We start from the raw sequence: 19,683 nt of genomic DNA on the forward strand, positions 1-19,683 counted from the left end.
ACTTTAGGGTGTTTTCTATCCAAACCTGAACAACAATATGCATATTCTAGCTTCTGAGTTGGTGTAGGAGGCAGTTAAAAATGGGCACATATTTTTTCCAAAATTCTCAATACTGCCCCCTAGCCCAAACAGGTTAAACAGCTTGGAAAATTCCAGAAAATGTCATAGCTTTAGAAGCTTCTGATAGGAAAATTGACATCATTTGAGTCAATTGGAGGTGTACCTCTGGATGTATTTCCTAGCCTACCTTTAAACTCAGTGCCTCTTTGCTTGACATCATGGAAAAACCAAAAGAAATCAGCCAAGAAAAACTAAACTGTAGACCTCCACAAGTCTGGTTCATACTTGGGAGCACGGTACCATGTTCATCTGTACAAACAATAGTATACAAGTATAAACACCATGGGACCATGCAGCCGTCATACCGCTCAGGAAGGAGATGTGTTCGGTCTCCTAGAGATGAATGTACTGTGGTGCGAAAAGTGCAAATCAATCCCAGAACAACAGCAAAGGACCTTGTGAAGATGCTGGAGGAAACTGGTACAAAAGTATCTATATCCACAGTAAAACAAGTCCTATATCGACATAACCTGAAAGGCCGCTCAGCAAGGAAGAAGCCACTGCTCCAAAACCGCCATAAAAAAGCCAGACTACGGTTTGCAACAGCGCATGTGGACAAAGATCATACTTTTTGGAGAAATGTACTCTGGTCTGATGAAACAAAAATAGAACTGTTTGGCCATTGACCATCGTTATGTTTGGAGGAAAAAGGGGGAGGCTTGCAAGCCAAAGAAGACCATCCCAACCGTGAAGCACGGGGGTGGCAGCATCATGTTGTGGGGGTGCTTTGCTGCAGGAGGGACTGGTGCACTTCACAAAATAGATGGCATCATGAGGCAGGAAAATTATGTGGATATCTTGAAGCAACATCTCAAGTCATCAGTCAGGAAGTTCAAGCTTTGTCGGTAATGGGTCTTCCAAATGGACAATGGCCCCAAGCATACTTCCAAAGTTGTGGCAAAATGGCAACAAAGTCAAGGTATTGGAGTGGCCATCACAAAGCCCTAACCTCAATCCTATAGAATATTTGTGGGCAGAACTGAAAAAGCGTGTGCGAGCAAGGAGGCCTACAAACCTGACTCCGTTACACCAGCTCTGTCCGAAGGAATTCACCCAACTTATTGTGGGAAGCTTGTGGAAGGCTACCCGAAACGTTTGACCCAAGTTAAACAATTTAAAGGCAATGCTACCAAATACTAATTGAGTGTATGTAAACTTCTGACCCACTGGGACTGTGATGAAAGAAATAAAAGCTGAAATAAATCATTCTCTCTACTATTATTCTGACATTTCACATTCTTAAAATAAAAGTGGTGATCCTAACTGGCCTAAGACAGAGAATTTTTATTAGGATTAAATGTCATGAATTGTGAAAACTGAATTTAAATGTATTTGGCTAAGGTGTACGTAAACTTCCGACTTCAAGTGTATATTGTACCTGTAACCCCCCCATCAAATAAAGGACAAAAATAAATATACTGAACAAAAATATAAATGTTTCACGAGCTGAAATAAATAAATAATATAAAGAATCCCAGAAATGTTCCATATGCACAACAGCTTATTTCTCTCAAATTTTGTGCACAAATAATTTGTTTGGGGTGGCAGGTAGCCTAGTGGTTAGCGCGTTGGGCCAGTAACCGAAAGGTTGCTAGATCGAATCCCTGAGCTGACAAGGTAAAAATCTGTTGTTCTGCACCTGAACAACGCACTGTTCCTAGGCCGTCATTGTAATTAAGAATGTGTTCTTAACTGGCTTGCCAAGTTAAATAAAGGCTCAATAAAATTTAAATAAATAAATTACATCCCTGTTAGTGAGCGTTTCTCCTTTGCCAAGATAATCCATCCACCTGACAGGTGTGGCATATCAAGAAGCTGATTAAAAAGCATGATCATTACACAGGTGCACTTTGTGCTGGGAACAATAAAAGGCCACTCTAAAATGTGCAGTTTTGTCACACAACACAATGCCCCAGATGTCTCAAGTTGAGGGAGCGTGCAATTGGCATGTTGACTGCAGGAAGGTCCAGATAATTAAAATGTTCATTTCTCTACCATAAGGTGCCTCCAATGTCATTTGGAGGTCAGGGCTCTGTGCAGGCCATCCAGCTTCATCACCTGCGGGATCATCTGAGGAGGGTGGGGGGTGCTGAGGAGTATTTCTGTCTGTAATAAAGCCCTTTTGTGGGGAAAAACTCCCCAGTGGGTGGGCCTGGCTGCCAAGTGTTGGGCCTATGCCCTCCAAGGCCCACCAATGGCTGCACCCCTGCCCAGTCATATGAAATCCTTAGATTAGGGCCTAATTCATGTATTTCAATTGACTGATTTCCTAACATGAACTCAGTAAAATCTTTGAAATTGTTGCATTAACATTTTTGTTCAGTACACAATTTGGTCACAAAAACAAGTCATTTTTACGTACACTATGTCAGCACAGCCTTTTATCCGCAACAAGTACATTTGATGGAAACATCTCTGTTGTGAAAATTTGCATAGTGTTTTAATATGGAGTTTAAAATATTCACATAAAAATCTGTTGCCAGTTGGATGGAAACCTAGCTACAGACACTGACTGTCACCACATATCACCATCCTTGAATCATGTCCCCAATAGCAGATTTACATCCCGTACACAAAATCGAAATGACAAACCCTTAAAAACACACAAGTCACAATGCAATTCCCTCATAATCAATTGACATCACACTTTCCATCATATACAGTTCAACACACCATCAGTCAACTTTAATCTTTGCGAAAGCAGAAATACAATACCCAACAAGTACTAATAAGTCTACTAATGACAAGTACTTACACCGGAAGACTCGCGCTGTGGTTCAATTTCTTTCGCTCTGTAGAAATGCAGTAGCGGAAATTACATTCGAGAGAGAAAGTGGCTAGGGTAATCTGCTACTTCAAAATGCAGCTAGTCTTTAGACTGACAGGTAGCCCTGGTCGCAGTTGTAAATGAGAACTTGTTCTGAACTAGCCTACCTGGTTAAATAAATGTTAAAAATTCCACAACCGGGACCAGGTGAGTTGGAGGAATAGGAGTCAGCTGACTACACTCTGCCCCTGTCATCCATTAGACATGCCATTTGTAGCCAATGGAGGAGAGAAACATCAGACACTTTTCCTCCCCTAACAAATTCATTTGGTTGTGTTAATTTGAGTGCAGAGGAAGTGCAATAACATGCTACTGCACATTGTGCAGGTGTTCATTATCAATCAACTCAAAAACAAATTATTATCTGATAGACGTATCACTAACGTATTCCAAATACATTAAGTAAGGAATACACTATTTTAGGTGTGGAATATAGAAAAACTGCTCATACCTTATCCGCATTTGACAAATTGAGCCTATTTCCAAACCAGCGGTTACAGTAAATAATTCATTAATTTCACGAGTGCAGTAAAATGTGTTTATCTATTATCTGTAGATCACTACTTTTTACAACACTATGCGTTTCTGCTTGATAACAATAAAGATAGTATCCATGAAGGTTCCCTGTAATCAGATAGGGAAAAGCTTAAGGTCCACAAGAGAGTAACTTGAATAACCACTATTCCTAACCACTGAATCTAACATCGCATAATGCTTTGGGGGAAAATGTAATAGGTCCTGGTGATGCAGTACGCAAACACTTTTAGTTACTTCATTAGAAATGTAGGCTTTAATTGACGACTGACGACTTGCTTAAATGGAATCACGTCAATCCAGGTCTAGTAAAAGTCACAGCAACAAAACCAAAGAAACAGTATGACATAAAAAAAAAAATGGTTTACGTAATAAAGAGTACTGACAGTAGTTGTACAGACAGGGGCCTAGCCTATAGTAATGACAAACCCAAATTCTACAATGAATGAACCTGAATGAACGCTTTGCCTTTCAATCACAGGAATACACCCCCTGACGACAGTTGTTAGGTTTAATCTCCGACAGGTTTGCCAAGGTTAGCGAAACAGCGCAGAGTTGGGAGCGACACACTATGTGACCAGCAGCGGCCATGTATCAGATGGGCAGCTAATCTTAATGCATTATCGTAGGATTAGGCTTCATTCTCAATCTCCATCTAAAATTGGGAAAAAACGAACGTTTTGTCAGGACTTTTTAAATATGTATGCAATAGCTGTAGTTCCCTTAGCTGAGCATCCAGTGCCACATTAAAGTTTTTATATGCCATAAACTGGAGAGATTAAATGGTGTTATCTTGCGTCAGGGCAAAAGGAAAGTCCTGGTGCAACAGATATAAACCCTTTGCCACGTACGTACTCTTTGTTATCCGACACGTTTCTTTCTGACATTTTTCAAACAACATACTTTGCCCGTCACAAAACATGTTTCGTGGCCGTCTTTGCATTAGGACAAATTATGCAGTGCTGAAGCCCGATCTTCACGCTTATTTTGTTCTCCCTATTGTTGTGTAAACGCCCATGCATCCGTTTTCCCAGGCCAACAGTATTCTGTAAGGAGACCTTTGTTGTCTCCAAGGGGAGGTCGTATTTCTCATGGAAATGTACTGGGTGTGAGGAGGCTCCTGCTATGAGACACATCAAGGAGAAAACAGTGTGATAATATACATTAGTATCAACACTGGCTTGGCAAACACATTTTATCAATTCTTAGAGTTCTAAGGTCTGTATTTTATGGAAAATAAAATTCTAACGCTTCAAATAATGAAGTCAAGTACCACGATCTAAGCGTCAACTGTCAACACTGAGTTCATTTGTGGTCTAGCGGTTAGAGCCGCTGCCTTTATATCGCACATAGCCCTACCGTGGGTTCGATTCCGGCACACGCCCTTCTGGCATAAATAACTCAAATCGGGGGATTGACATAATTTAGTTACACATTTAAAATATATATTTCACCCAGATCTGTATAGGAAATTACTATACCAGACACTTAATTTTAAAGACAGTTGTATTAAATGCATAAAATAAATAAGAAACAAATGAAATAATAACAGTAGGCTACACCAACATTAGTTTCCGTTCATACAAAAGAGTAGGGTAAACTTCCACAGTAGATTTGCCGTGGTATATGAGGAAAGGCACAACAAAACCTTTCCCCCCTCAGGAGACTGAAAAGATCTCAGGAGACTGAAAAGATTTGGCATTGGTCCTCAGATTTAAAAAAAAAAGCCATACAGCTGCACCATCGAGAACATCCTGACCGGTTGCATCACCGCCTGGTATGGCAACTGCTCGGCATCTGACCTTAAGGCGCTACAGAGGGTAGTGTGTACGGCCCAGTTCATCACTGGGGCCAAGCTTCCTGCCATCCAGGACCTATATAATAGGCAGTGTCAGAGGAAAGCCCATAAAATTGTCAGAGACTCCAGTCACCGGAGTCATAGACTGTTTTCTATGCTACCGCACGGCAAGCGGTACCGGAGTGCCAAGTCTTGGAACAAAAGGCTCCTTAACAGCTTCTACTTCCAAGCCATGAGACTGCTGAACAATTAATCAAATGGCCACCGGACTATTTACATTACTCCCCCTCCCTCCATTTATTTTGTACACTACTGCTACTCGCGGTTTATTATGTATGCATAGTCACTTTACCCCTACCTACATGTACAAATTACCTCAACTAACCTGTACCCCAGCACACTGACTCGGTACGGGTACCCCCTGTATATAGCCTCAGTATTGTTATTGTGTTACTTTTTATAATTTTTTTACTTTAGTCATTTGGTAAATATAAATAACTCTTCTTGAACTGCACTGTTGATTAAGGGCTTGTAAGTAATCATTTCACGGTAAGGTCTACACTTGTTGTATTTGGCGCATGTGACAAATAAAGTATGATTTGATTTTAAATACTTTATTTCAATTGTACAGAATACTTGTCAAATAGATAAATCGCCCTTAGTCTCTTAAAAAAGGTCCAAGTTGTTCCAATGATAATACCAACCAGAAGGCGCACATACACTACATGACCAAAAGTATGTGGACACCTGGTCGTCGAAAATCTCATTCCAAAATAATGGGCATTAATATAGAGTTGGTCCCCACTTTGCTCCTATAACAGCCTCCACTTGTATGGGAAGGCTTTCCACTAGATGTTGGAACATCTGCGGGAACTTGCTTCCATTCAGTCACAAGAGCATTAGTGAGGTCGGACACTGATGTTGGGCGATTAGGTCTGGTTCGCAGTCGGCATTCCAATTAATTCCAAAGGTCTTCGATGGGGTTGAGGTCAGGGCTCTGTGCAGGCCAGTCAAGTTCTTCCACAATGATCTCAACAAACTATTTCTGTATGGACCTCGCTTTGTACCCCGGGGCATTGTGATGCTGAAACAGGAAAGGACCTTCCCCAAACTGTTGCCACAAAGTTGGAAGCAAAGAATCATCTAGAGTGTCATTGTATACTGTAGTGTTACGATATCCCTTCACTGGAACTAAGAGGCCTAGCCCGAACCATGAAAAGCAGCCCCAGACCATTATTCCTCCTACACCAAACTTTACAGTTGGCAGTATGCATTGGGGCAGGTAGAGTTCTCCAGGCGTCCGCCAAACCCATATTCATCCGTCGGACTGCCAGATGGTGAAGAGTGATTCATCACTCCAGAGAGCGCATTTCCACTGCTCCAGAGTCCAATGGTGGAGAACTTTACACCACTCCAGCCGATGCTTGGCATTGCGCATGGTGATCTTAGGCTTGTGTGCGGCTGCTCGGCCGTGGAAACCCATTTCATAAAGCTCCCGATAAACAGTTCTTGTGCTGATGTTGCTTCCAGAGACAGTTTGGAAGTCGGTAGTGAGTGTTGCAACCGAGCACAGACGATTTCTACGCGTTATGCGCTTCAGCACTTGCCGGTCCCGTTCTGAGCTTGAAGGCCTACCACTTCGCGGCATTGCCGTTGTTGCTCCTAGACGTTTCCACTTCACAATAACAGCACTTACCGTTGACCAGGGCAGTTCTAGCAGGCCCGAAATTTGACGAACTGACTTGTTGGAAAGATGGCATCCTATGACAGTGCCAGGTTGAAAGTCACTGCGCTCTTCGGTAAGGCCATTAACTGCCAATGTTTGTCTATGGAGATTGCATGGCTGTGTGCTCGATTTTATACACCAGTCAGCAACGGGTGTGGCTGAAATAGCCGAATCCACTAATTTGAAGGGGTGTCCACATACACTATATGTACATAAGTATCTTGAAAGACTTTGGTTGCAAGCAGGACTAAGGTAACCCCAACATCATATTTTAGGGACCGGAAATGCGGTAATCAATAATGGTTTCAATTGAGATCAGCTGTGCGGGTGTATTTTGAGCCTATTGATGGTTTAACGAGGCATTACTTCGCGATAATACAGTGCCATCAATGGTTGCAATAGGCCACTTGTTATTGGATTATATTTCAATATGCTACATTCTTGTAGGCTACTCATTAGCCTATCCATTGCCACATAACGAAAGGTGTGAAAACCGATAATAGCCTACTGTTTGTGTTTCCCTGGCTGAGTTGAGCTGATTTGTGCCATCAGTTGATTGACAGATGTAGGCCTACTGTAGAACGGTAAGGTTTCCTCCAGTGTGGATGCTAGCCCACATTTTATAGTTAGGCTGTGTATAATTTGTCAATATACTTATGGTCTTTTGAGTGGATGGCTCTTACAGTAGGTGTGATTTCCATTGCTAAGCTGTTATGCGCCAGCTACAGTAGCATAGACCTACTGTACTTTCAGTTTGATGCTGGCATTTTTAAATCGTCCTTGTTGTGGATTGAAAGCCCGGATATATTCCGGGTAGCTAGCAAAAATAATCTAGACACATACACAGATACGGTGAATGAGTTTATCAGGAAGTGTATAGGAGATGTTGTACCCACTGTGACTATTAAAACCTACCCTAACCAGAAATCGTGGATAGATGGTAGCATTCACGTGAAACTGAAAGCGCGAACCACCGCATTTAACCATGGCAAGGTGACTGGTAATATGGCAGAATATAAACAGTGTAGTTATTCACTCCGCAAGGCTATCAACCAAGCTAAACATCAGTAGAGATAAAGTGGAGTCGCAATTCAACGGCTGACACGAGACATATGTGGCAGGGACTACAGACTATCACGGACTACAAAAGGAAAACCAGCCACGTCGCCGAGCCCGACGTCTTGCTTCCGGACAGGCTAAACACATTCTAAGCACGCTTTGAGGACAACACAGTACCACCAACGCGACCCGCTACCAAGGACTGTGGGCTCTCCTTCTCCGTGGCCGACGTGAGTAAAACATTTAAACGTGTTAACCCTCGCAAGGCTGCCAGCCCAGACGACATCCCTAGCCGCAACCTCAGAGAATGCACAGACCAGCTGGCTGGTGTGTTTACGGGCATATTCAATCTCTCCCTATCCCAGTCTGCTGTCCCCACATGCTTCAAGATGGCCACCATTGTTCCTGTACCCAAGAAGGCAAAGGTAACTGAACTTAATGACTATCGCCCTGCAGCACTCACCTCTGTCATCATGAAGTGCTTTGAGAGACTAGTCAAGGATCATATCACGTCTACCTTTCCTGACACGCTAGACCCACTTCAATTTGCTTACCGCCCCAATAGATCCACAGACGATGCAATCTCCATCACTCCACACACTGCCCTATCCCAACTAGACAAGAGGAATATCTATGTAAGAATGCTGTTTATTGACTATAGCTCAGCATGGAACACCATAGTACCCTCCAAGCTCATTATTAAGCTTTTGAGGCCTTGGGTTTGAACCCCGCCCTGTGCAACTGGGTCCTGGACTTCCTGACGGGCCACCCCCAGGTGGTGATGGTAGGAAACATCACCTCCACTCCGCTGATCCTCAACACTGGGGCCCCACAAGGGTGCGTTCTCAGCCCCCTCCTGTACTCCCTGTTCACCCATGACTGCGTGGCCAAGCACGCCTCCAACTCAATCATCAAGTTTGCAGATGACACAACAGTAGTGGGCTTGATTACCAACGATGACACGACAGCCTACAGGGAGGAGGTGAGGGCCCTGGGAGTGTGGTGCCTGGAAAAAAACCTCTCACTCAACGTCAACAAAACAAAAGGTGATGATTGTGGACTCCAGGAAACAGCAGAGGGTGGAGAAGGTGGAAAGCTTCAAGTTCCTTGGCATACATATCACTGACAAACTGAAATGGACCACCCACACAGACAGTGTGGTGAAGGTGGCGCAACAGAACCTCTTCAACCTCAGGAGGCTAAAGACATTTGGATTGTCACCTAAAACCCTCACAAACTTTTACAGATGCATAATTGAAAGCATCCTGTCAGGCTGTATTACCGCCTGGTACGGCAACTGCACTGCCTGCAACCGCAAGGCTCCCAAGAGGGTGGTGTGGTCTGCCCAACGCATTACAGGGGGCAAACTACCCGCCCTCCAGGACACCTACAGCACCCGATGTCACAGGAAGGCCAAAAAGATCATCAAGGACATCAACCACCCGAGCCACTGCCTGTTCACCCCGCTACCATCCAGAAGGCGAGGTCAGTACAGGTGCATCAATGCTGGGACCGAGAGACTGGAAAACAGCTTCTATCTCAAGGCCATCAGACTGTTAAACAGACATCACTAGCATATTAGAGGCTGCTGCCTATAGGCATAGACTACAAATCACTGGCCACTTTAAGGAATGGAACACTAGTCACTTTAATAATCTTTACAGATCTGGCATTACTCATCTCATACGTACATAGTGTATTATATACTATTCTACGGTATCTTTGCTATGGGACAAAGAGAAAAATGTGCAGCTTTATAGGTAATCTGATACTATTCTACACATTTTGCCATTAGGCTGAGAGAAAATGTTGCCGTTTTAAAGCTAATTTCCAGCAATTCTACACATATTGTCATTGGGCAGAGAGAAAAATGTGTAGTTTTATAGCTAATCTCACGCTATTCTACACATTGAGGTTGAGAGAATTTAGACATTTTTAAAGCTAATTCTAAACATAAAACTGCTAATTTTTCTCTCTCTATTTGTTAAACACTTGCAGCTATTCTTCTGTGACTGTCATTAGCCTATATGTTACCTTAGAAGACTAAATAAACTCTTGCTCACCAGAATGTCATAAATCGATAGATTTCAATCTAATTGACATTGGTAAAGTTCTCTCTGTCATCTCTGCTTCTTTCGCGGAGCAAAGACGTTTAGGGACTGGGGAGAAAATGCTATAACTCAACAAAGAAAAACAGTAAAGATTTTCTGTGCAAAATGTTCAAATGACATCATTTTGACAAATTGTAAGAAAATAGAAAGCTGTGAAATCAACCCAACATGTTTCTTATAAGATTTCAGTTCAGCTTGGATGCATATTTTATGTGGTTGAAATACTGTCAGCTTTCATTATGCTGATAAAGATAGATACCATCTGTAGAGGTGCTAACTGTGCATTCGCATTCTCGCAAGATGCTGAAAGAAAATCAGATTTTTCCACTCCTGTTCCGGAGTAAAAATGTACCCTACATTTGCTGTATACTTTTACTGCAAGAAATGCTTAATTCTGCAGGAGTTAAAAGGAAGGTTACGTGAGAGGTTATAAACCTCAGTTAGTGTCCAGATTTCACTTTCCATTTAACCCATGTGAACATTAGGCCACAGTTCCCTTGACGTGCCAGTCCTATTTGAAGTCCCCGTTTTGTGACTGTCGAATTTGTATAGCACCTTACAATCATCCTATTTTACCACTTCACCAAATCTTTCCAAAACATGACTTTTCTAGCCTTCCCCTCTCTTAATTTTCAACTCTCCATTTTGCAGCTTTTCTTTTTTTGGAGTTAAACTCTGACGTTATCCTTTTTGCCTCTTAATTTTTTTCTACCTGTTCCCAAAAGCATTTGGCGATTGGCGTATAGGCTATTTGCCATGCATACAGTTAGGCCCTTAAAGCGTAGATTTATGCACTAATGCCAGATAGCCTAAACTAATATAAGAAACACCTCAAATGTAGCCTATAGATAAACATTGCACAAGAACGATACATTTATGCATTTTTTAAGGTATTGTTTTCTATTTTTTCAACCCGCACGCCACCTACCCGTCCTGCACTTCTAAAGCTACAAAGGATACTTGAACTAGTCTAAGGTACAATGTAGGTATGGTAGTGCATTGTATATAATAGTGCTGAGCTATTAGTGCTTGAGGTCAGTTCAGTTTCGGTTCGATTATTTAAAAAATCATCACGTTTTCGATTTCAATTGTTTTTTTTTTAAACATTAAAACGCACTATACATTATGTGGGTTGAAAACACTAAAAGTCTAATTAATAAAAGTCCCATGATGGTTGTGACTGCCCATTACTACTTTTCACTTATTAATAATCACCTATTTACATTCATTTAATAAAATATTTTGGTTTTGTTTATTACATTTGTTTTATTTGATGACAATTATTTCATTCCAAGTAATCTCATCAATATAGACCTGCTGCCTATGCTGTCTGACAAAATCCCTATTTTAGTAGTTCTTTAAAGTAAATAGGGCATACCTTTATGACTGCTGAATACCAACGATCAATCACTTAGATTATGTATTTTCAGGTAGAGATACCTTGCGATGCAACTGCTTTCTATCCCTCTCGATCGCGCATTCTTCGGTCTCTTCTCGTAGCAGGTATAAAAGAAACACACAGACTGGACAAGTAGGCGCGCAATGGATTATGGCCATTGTAGTTAATTACCACGTTTTCTGCATTAAACTGTGTAGAATATTGGCCTGTTGGAAATTACAACTCCCTACTACATTACACAGTTCAAGCATGATCTGATTTATCTGTAGAGAAACTGCGAAATGTGCTTATTGAGCTCACAGAAAAAACCCTGAACGAAATGGAAATCAAATAATTGAACAGATATCGTTCCATTCGTTGTTTTAATTACTCAGCACTAGTATACAACACCCCCCCCGGCGGCGATTGTAAATATTTCCTCAGACATTCAGATCCTCCTGCTGCAGGATTATTTTCCTCTTGCGACTAAACGGGTCAAATTAAGATCCGACATCTGTAGTGCAAGTGATAAAAAGCACATTTCCATGGCACAAAGTGTTGAAGGTCCTGATGTCCAAAGACGTACAGTACGTGGGGCTGCTGATGTCTGTATATACCGTATTATATACTGTGTAAGTCTATAGGTCTGTGAATACAGGACTAGTAAAGGCCCAGTGCACTACTTTTGTGAAGATTATTTATTTTTTAACATATATATTTTTTTTTCAGATTTTGTTTTTATTCAGATTTTTCTAGGGGGGGGGGGGTGCTGAACCCTCAGCACCCCTACTTCTCAGTAAAAGCTCCCTTTCTATGTCTTAAATCACTGCAAAGGAGATTGCCTGCAGGAGAAACCGTTTTTGATCATAAAGTTGTCATATCATTTGAATATGAGAAAGAACCTGTCAAGCAACAGGTGACTCTACTCCATACTCAGAACACTGACATTTCTGACAAATTTGCCACATTTCTAGAATGCATCTGGTCAGTTATTCACTCTAATAACTGTCATAAAACCCTTATTATACTGCAAACTAAAAGAAAATCAAACCTACAACTAGAAGGCTATGTCTGCAAGTGTGAATAGTTGTTGAGGCAGTTAAGACAAAATGTATCTTAGAAGAATCTTGACCTTTCCATATCAGATTCTTGATCTGTATTTATGCGACATTATTCCCTCCGAATACATACAAAATAAACTACCCTGAAGAAAATGATCCTCGCAGTTGAAAAAGAATCGACTTCAAAGTAATTATAAATGCCAGGGGTGTAATTCAAATAGTAAGAATATGTGCTATAATCACTTTAACAATGCGCGAACTATGTCAACACTGTAACGTTAGCGCTCCGGGGCAAGCAACATGATTGTGTGTAGGCAAACTTAGCTCCACTGTTCTGGACGCTTTACTATCGCTTGCAGCAACACAGTAAACTTAATTGTTATAATGTAAATAATTTATCAGCGAGACCTGCTGCTTGTATGCTTTTTGACACACGGAGTTAGCTAACGTTACATGGCTCAAGCAATATTTACATTTATTCAGAGAAAGAAAGAAAATCCTACTGAAAAAAAGCGTATTATTCACTTACCCAATAGTCCATGGTTAGTGTCAAGGCAAGCCTTCAGCAAATGATTGTCTTCACTTTTTCTTAGTAGGGAAAGTCACTTCAATGTTTTTGTATAGCTTGCTTTGTGGTCGAGGATCTGATAAACATACCACTATATTATAGAGATCGTAAACTAAACTCAGGAAGCGACAAGCAACTAAAAGCAAGCAACCTTCTTCGACTTCTTCTTCTTCTTCTTCAAGGTTTTATTGGCGGACTACATCCAAAAAATGCATTGCCGCCACCTATTGGGTGGGGTGAAAACGGAGATACTTTAACGATTTAGTTTTTTAACTAAACATTTATGAAACACACTCATGTTAATCTCAAAAAACAAAACGAAATTCAATGTACTCCTTCACTTATTCAAATGTAGTCAGATCCGTACACAGCCTTTGGGGCCTGAGAGGGGGAAGCATCTTCAGACAGTATTCCCTGCAATGTTTCAGCAGTGAAACCCTGCAGACCCAAGAACCTTTTAGCCGCTTTCACAGTGATTTACAGTTTCTTCGATTTTTTTTGTTCGTTTGTCCTGTACAATTAATAAACGCAACAAAATCAACATTCTTCAGCGTTAGTTTTCAGAATCTTTCAACTGACTGACATCCACATACTGTTGAGCATCATCCACTGCCTTAGCTACATGAACTCTACTCGCTACTTCGTCAATGTTCACTGCATCTGCATAGGAGGCCTTCGACAGCCCTGATCCTTCCTACTTTGACCTCCTTCACTCTGGAACTTGATTCCCATCACAGACTATTCAAAAATAATATTCCGTCTGCAAATACTTGTCATGTGGCCAAACTTTTTACATGTATGACACTGAAGTGGCTTTGGTACATAAGCTTGCACCACATATCTCATATATCCCAGCCTTACACGAAGCCTCAATATCCATCGAGATGCCAGACAGGACGTTTTTTTATCGGTGCCCCACTCCGATAATCATAGCATTCCACTTCATGTGTTGATAGTACTGTACATCCCCAGTGCTTTGACCTATTGTTCTTTTGACACACATGAAATCAATATCATACCACTCTTGGTCACTCTGACTGACTCCACAAGTCCAATGCACTCTTCACTATCTTTGTGAACGCAAACAGGTTTCCCCCAAAAACATCCTTGCTCATGAATCGCACTCCAACAAGGAATTGACGCATTATCATACCAAGGCTTATCTTGATTTACAACTTTACACCTTATAGCTCCATTCTTATTACACACATTTTCTCTATCTTCACTCGCGCCAACAGAATCAAGCATTACTTCTGCTTCCGCTAATGCTCTCAAACCCGAAAACACTCCCAGCAAGCAACCTTTCTATCTTAAATAGTACTTTCAAGTCAACTAGGAACTCTGAAAAATACGAGGTCAAATCATGACGTCAGTGATCTTCAGTTCGGAAAGTCATATTCCGAGTTGGATGACCGCTCAAAACGACTTTTTCCGAGTTTCCAGTTGTCTTGAATACACTGAAGTCAGACATTTACGAGTTCCCAGTTGTTTTGAATGCGGCATACGTCATATTATTTGTGCACGGTACACGCAATTAGAAATCTACAAACCCGATAGATTTGCTCAATGGGTAAATTCCTTTACTTTCTATTTTTCCATATAGGCCTACTATAAATGGGTGATTCTGCAACTTCGGGGACTTTTGCCCTGCAAGCTTTCAGAAATTCAAACTCATTGAAACACCATTTTACCAGTTTTATAATTGTCTTTGATTTGTCTAGAAATAATATCTGATAATGGCTGCATCGTACTATTCAGGAATTGATATATTTTTGTAATTTTTCTCAGACAGCCAGAGACAAATGTAATTTACATCACGTCACTAAACATCAATTTTTGGTGAAAAGGAAATGTCATACAATTAATTTATAACACATTTCTTATACATTTGTACAAGAACTTGTATTGAATATTATTTTACGGTTTCCTGATCTTAATAATTCAACACAATGCCTGAATGTATAAACTCGCCTTTGTGACAACTGAAAACATTTATTCATCATGGAAAAGAAGATATTTCCACCCAACCTTTTTGTGAGATTGTGATAACAATCATATAATTTCCCCATTTAAAACAACTCAATCAATGTAAATTATACATAATATACTAATTTACCTAAAAAAATATGAGTGTGGCGGAAATGACATCTATGTAAAAACAAACGTATGAAAGCAATATTTTAATGCAAACATTTTGAACAACAACCATTGTTAAACATTTAATTAATTTAAGACAAAGTAACATTCTAAAAGTACCCAATGTACAGAGCACAAGGAAGTAGACCAACGTTTTTGAGAGATGAGCCCAGATTGCAGAGGGGTCATCTGCATAGAAGAGCTCAGTGAGCAAAGTAAAACTGTATCATTTGTGTTATATCCAATACAGGTGTGGAAGGTAACCTGCTTGTGAGAATCACCGAAGTGAACTGCTTGGATTTCACTGGTGTATTTACGCAGGTAGTTCTATCAGGGACGCAACTTCGGTTTTAGAAGTGGGGTGGGGACATAATTATTATAATTAGTTTTATCCAGTCGGGTAAACACTCCGAACAGCCTACCCGACAGCTCGGAGGCGCCTGCATGGTCGTAAAGCACACTGTTGCCTCGTTTGGTATCACATTCCAAGGATAAAACTGGGGGGGGGGGACAAAAATGCCATTTCAGAATGTGGGGGGGACATGTTCCCCCGTCCCCAGTGAAAGTTGCGCCCCTGAGTTCTCTGCAAAGTCAATATGCACGATGATCTCCTCTTTCCACAGATTCTCTTTTAATTCCTTCAGTTTGTAATATTGGTGTCGAATGTTGTACACGTGTTTCTCCAACTTCTCTTTCAATCCTTTGGAGAAGTCCTCCAGTAGAATCTGCAGTGTGCCACACACCTTTTCTTTTACTGTCAAATGTACAGTGAACTTCTCCATGTTTCCCTCTTAGTTTTTTCTTCTCTCTCTCTCTTCAGCTTTGTTTTTCCACTCAAACCACCATGTCTGCTCACCAGCATCAAAGTCAGATGTTTTAAGCTCTTTTGCTTGGCAAAGGGAGCACTCTCTATACATGAGCTCTTTCTTCAGGTTCCCACAGCAAAGACTCAATAAGGTTCTCAATGTTGCTGCAGCTGATACTGTAGTTTGTCCGCCATGAACTGGAGGTTGGCGTGAGTTTTGCAGAGCCATGTGTCCCTATCCTGGACTGTTGACTTGACAGTCTTTTGCAGAATTCATAGCAGGACATTTTAATCTCTGAATATTCTCTCTTAAAATGCTGATAAGGGTTCTGAATTGTGCCATTTAAGAAACGCTTTTGCTTTTTTTCTTGTTCCTCGTTAGTGTGCCCTTTTTCTCTGTTGTTGCTCTACTGTTGACATCATGTTCATAGAATCGAGTGATTTTCTCTTCTGTGCCTGTACTAATTATGTTACACAGCTTTTTCCTGGAGTATTGAAGACTTGTTGGCCTGTTTTCATTTGCCCCAATTGGTTTTGTTGAAAATCCAAATTCTCTGTTTGCGGCTTTGACCAGGCCATACTTTCTCAGGATGTTGCCTCTGAGGATTTTTGAAGCCACTTGTTTGTCCTTGGCACTGCGCATTTTTTAATACTGTTGCTTTAACTCTGCAATGGTGGAATTTCAAAACAATAAAATCCTTCTCAAGTTCTTCAGAGTTCCCTTCATTTGCTTTGTTCTCACATTGTAAACTCAGAGATAGATTTCACTTCTTCCTTCTCTTTTTCCTTCCATTATCTCTCCCTGTCTTTTTGCAGATATTCCTGGTATCATATAGGATCATTTTTTTTTGGTTTGTTTCTATGTCTGTGACATCTGTGCTGTTTTATGTGGCATCTTCTAAAAACAAAGAAAATACTACTTAAGTTTTCCATTTGTGCACACCTTGGAGCATTTTCTAGATTAAAGAGATTTAAAACATGATTAAATAAGCCAAAAGTTGTTTTTTTTTAAGTCAAAAGTAATAACATAATGGATTTTGTCATTTCCACCACTTTCTGTAATTTCCATCACAGTTAAGCAATATTTACCTCGATTTTTCTTAAAATTCTGGACATCACATCTGGAATAACTGTCTGCTGCAGCCATCTTCTTCTGTGTCAAAATACGTTTCCATGGTAACTAAATATACATTTTTTTTTGACAAAACTTTATTAATGACGAATTTGCCCTCAGTGGTGGAAATGACACCACTGCCAAAGGACAGGTATATTTTGTGTAAATAACAATATAAAGGGCATACGCACAACAAATATTGATATAGATTTTATTTAATTGACTCTTTCTCTAGTAGATAATAATTACACATTATATAATGTTAATGTTTTTTCATAGAAAAACATAGTAGAAGCTCAAAAGTCTGGGTCGGGGACAAAACAGTGAAATTGACATTTAACTAGGAAGGTCAGCTAAGAACAAATTCTTATTTACAATGATGCCTACAGGGGAACGGGCAGAACGACAGATGTTTACCTTGTCAGCTCGGGGATTCGATCCAGCAGCCTTTCAGTTACTTGCACAACGCTCTAACCACTAGGCTACCTGCCGCCCCAAATATCTAAGGTGATTGTAGTGTAAATTTAACATATAAAGAATAAAAACATATTAATACAATCCCAAAAATTGACCCTGAGGACATAGAAGTTCCCGTAGTTGCAGAATCACCCAAATGTCGTGTATAATGGCATAATGTAGCAGGTTTCGACACCCTCAAACGGAAATGCATTTGTACTTTTGGCTCATTTGTATTGACTGTAGATGTTTTCATTGACCAGATGGAGCTGAGAGCGAACAGTACCCTCGAGCGCTACAGACCACGCGCGCCACCCCATGACTCCTTCAATACATTACAGTAGCCTATAATAACACAAGGCCATGGACCATAACGTAAATCATAATGTATATAATAAACTATGAGAGCCACATCGACAGCAAATAGCGAACACAATGGAGAGGGAATTGTTGTGCGTAAAACAACCATTTTACAAAAAAGACTGTCGTTTTTAAACCACAGTAAAAGTGCAGTAACTGCTGCAGTTGACTGTGGTATTTTGGACGCAGTAATTTCAGAATTGTTGAACTGCAGTTATAATGCACTGTTACTGCACTTACGCTGCATTGTACTGCAGCTATACTGCACTCTGTCTGCATTTTTTTTCCCTAAGGGAATTGATAGTGAGGATGAGTATTTTTCTATTCAATATTCACCAATATGCTCTTTCTGAATAAGGCTTTCAAACGTTCACATCCTGAAAAGTCCAAAATGAATCATGGACTGCATGGAATCTTTCAGTTGTCCAATTGACTTTGTGGGGATGCTCACAGCACATCAACTATTACTATGGCTGGTGTTACTTTCAATTACAGGTAACTGCCCAAATAATGGAAACACTTGAGTAAATGAGGGATAGAAAGTATATTGAAAGCAGGTGCTCGCACACAGGTGTGGTTCCTGACTTAATTAAGCAATTAACATCCCGTCATTCTTAGGGTCATGTATAAAAATGCTGGGCAGGCAATTATTTTGGGTACCATGGCTATGCCCCCATAGGATGACAATGCCCCCGTTCACTTGGCTGACAACTCAAACTGAATTCTTCTGTTGCTCTATCATTCACTTCATACTTCAGTCTGAGACTGCCATCATTGAAGTCGTTTGTGGTGATGTCAAAATGCGGAGTGTTGTGCAAAACAAAGCAATCAGTGATTGTATTATATCTAACCAATCAGAGTATCAAAGCCAATGAAGAATTGTCAACCTGCTGCTTTACCCACATGTGTTCTGGCTTTGGTCCAACCCATTGGTTTCTGGGACCAATCAGAGTGGCTAGAATATTTTTCATTCTAGAAATCGTCAGGATGCACTACTAACCTAACGTAGCAGGCTTACATCCCATACATACTGGTCATGAAGAGCACAGCAACAAAACATTTGGGAGAGGTTCTCTTCTGCGCCGTTCAATCAATCCAATAAATGTGAAGGAGGAGTTGAGATGGACTGTCGCCTTGTTCATGTCCAAAAGCGGAAGTCACAGGACTTTCCATTTCCCCTGAAAACTAGAACATCCAGTTGTTGGGGACTCGGCAGAGGCTATGGAGGTACTCAGATCCAGACTCATAGAGAACAATAGTAATTACGTATTTTTGTAGGCACTAACTCCACTATGGTTTGTTGGACAAAGCCTATGGGGAAACGAATGGATAGTTTTTGTAGGGTTTTTTGATAAATGCAGACAATAAGGTCTGTGGTAGACACAGGCTTAGAACAAAACGTATAAGATGTCCTATGAGATAATCTTAATCAGCTAACGTCACTTTTTTTTGTGAATTTTAAAGCATTTAGTAATTTTTTTAAATCACAGAAAGGCTTCATAATTCATAAAGGCAGTGGAGATTTTAGTATGTAAATCTTGGTGGGCCAAATTAAAAAAAGAATTTTTTAGATGCATGCCAGAAAAGCCACTACACAACACAACACTAAACAATACATGAAATCAATCAA

The 19,683-nt window shown here is 40.6% G+C and overlaps 1 protein-coding gene and 1 long non-coding RNA gene across 3 annotated transcripts in view; both read right to left on the bottom strand.

The window, feature by feature from the left end:
- The window catches only part of LOC106576820 (sphingosine-1-phosphate lyase 1), a 39,539-nt gene extending 26,164 nt beyond the window's left edge, over positions 1 to 13,375 (bottom strand). The window contains exon 1 of one of the 2 annotated variants that reach the window (XM_014154260.2): positions 13,144 to 13,375. In XM_014154260.2, coding sequence (XP_014009735.1) covers positions 13,144 to 13,155 — 12 coding nt within the window. In that variant the 5' untranslated portion in view covers positions 13,156 to 13,375. Of the gene's footprint in view, positions 1 to 2,875; positions 3,120 to 13,143 lie in introns of those variants that run through there. The other variant, XM_045700701.1, reaches the window with a different exon arrangement.
- Positions 13,376 to 16,979: 3,604 nt separating this feature from the next.
- Positions 16,980 to 17,290, bottom strand: LOC106576821 (uncharacterized). The gene is made up of 2 exons (XR_001322016.2): positions 17,213 to 17,290; positions 16,980 to 17,021 (listed from the first exon to the last, which is right to left on the bottom strand). It is a non-coding gene; the product is annotated as an uncharacterized lncRNA (long non-coding RNA).
- Between the last annotated feature and the right edge of the window lie 2,393 nt (positions 17,291 to 19,683).

This window comes from Salmo salar, chromosome ssa18 (assembly GCF_905237065.1).
Source record: "Salmo salar chromosome ssa18, Ssal_v3.1, whole genome shotgun sequence".
Classification (NCBI taxonomy): Eukaryota; Metazoa; Chordata; class Actinopteri; order Salmoniformes; family Salmonidae; genus Salmo; species Salmo salar.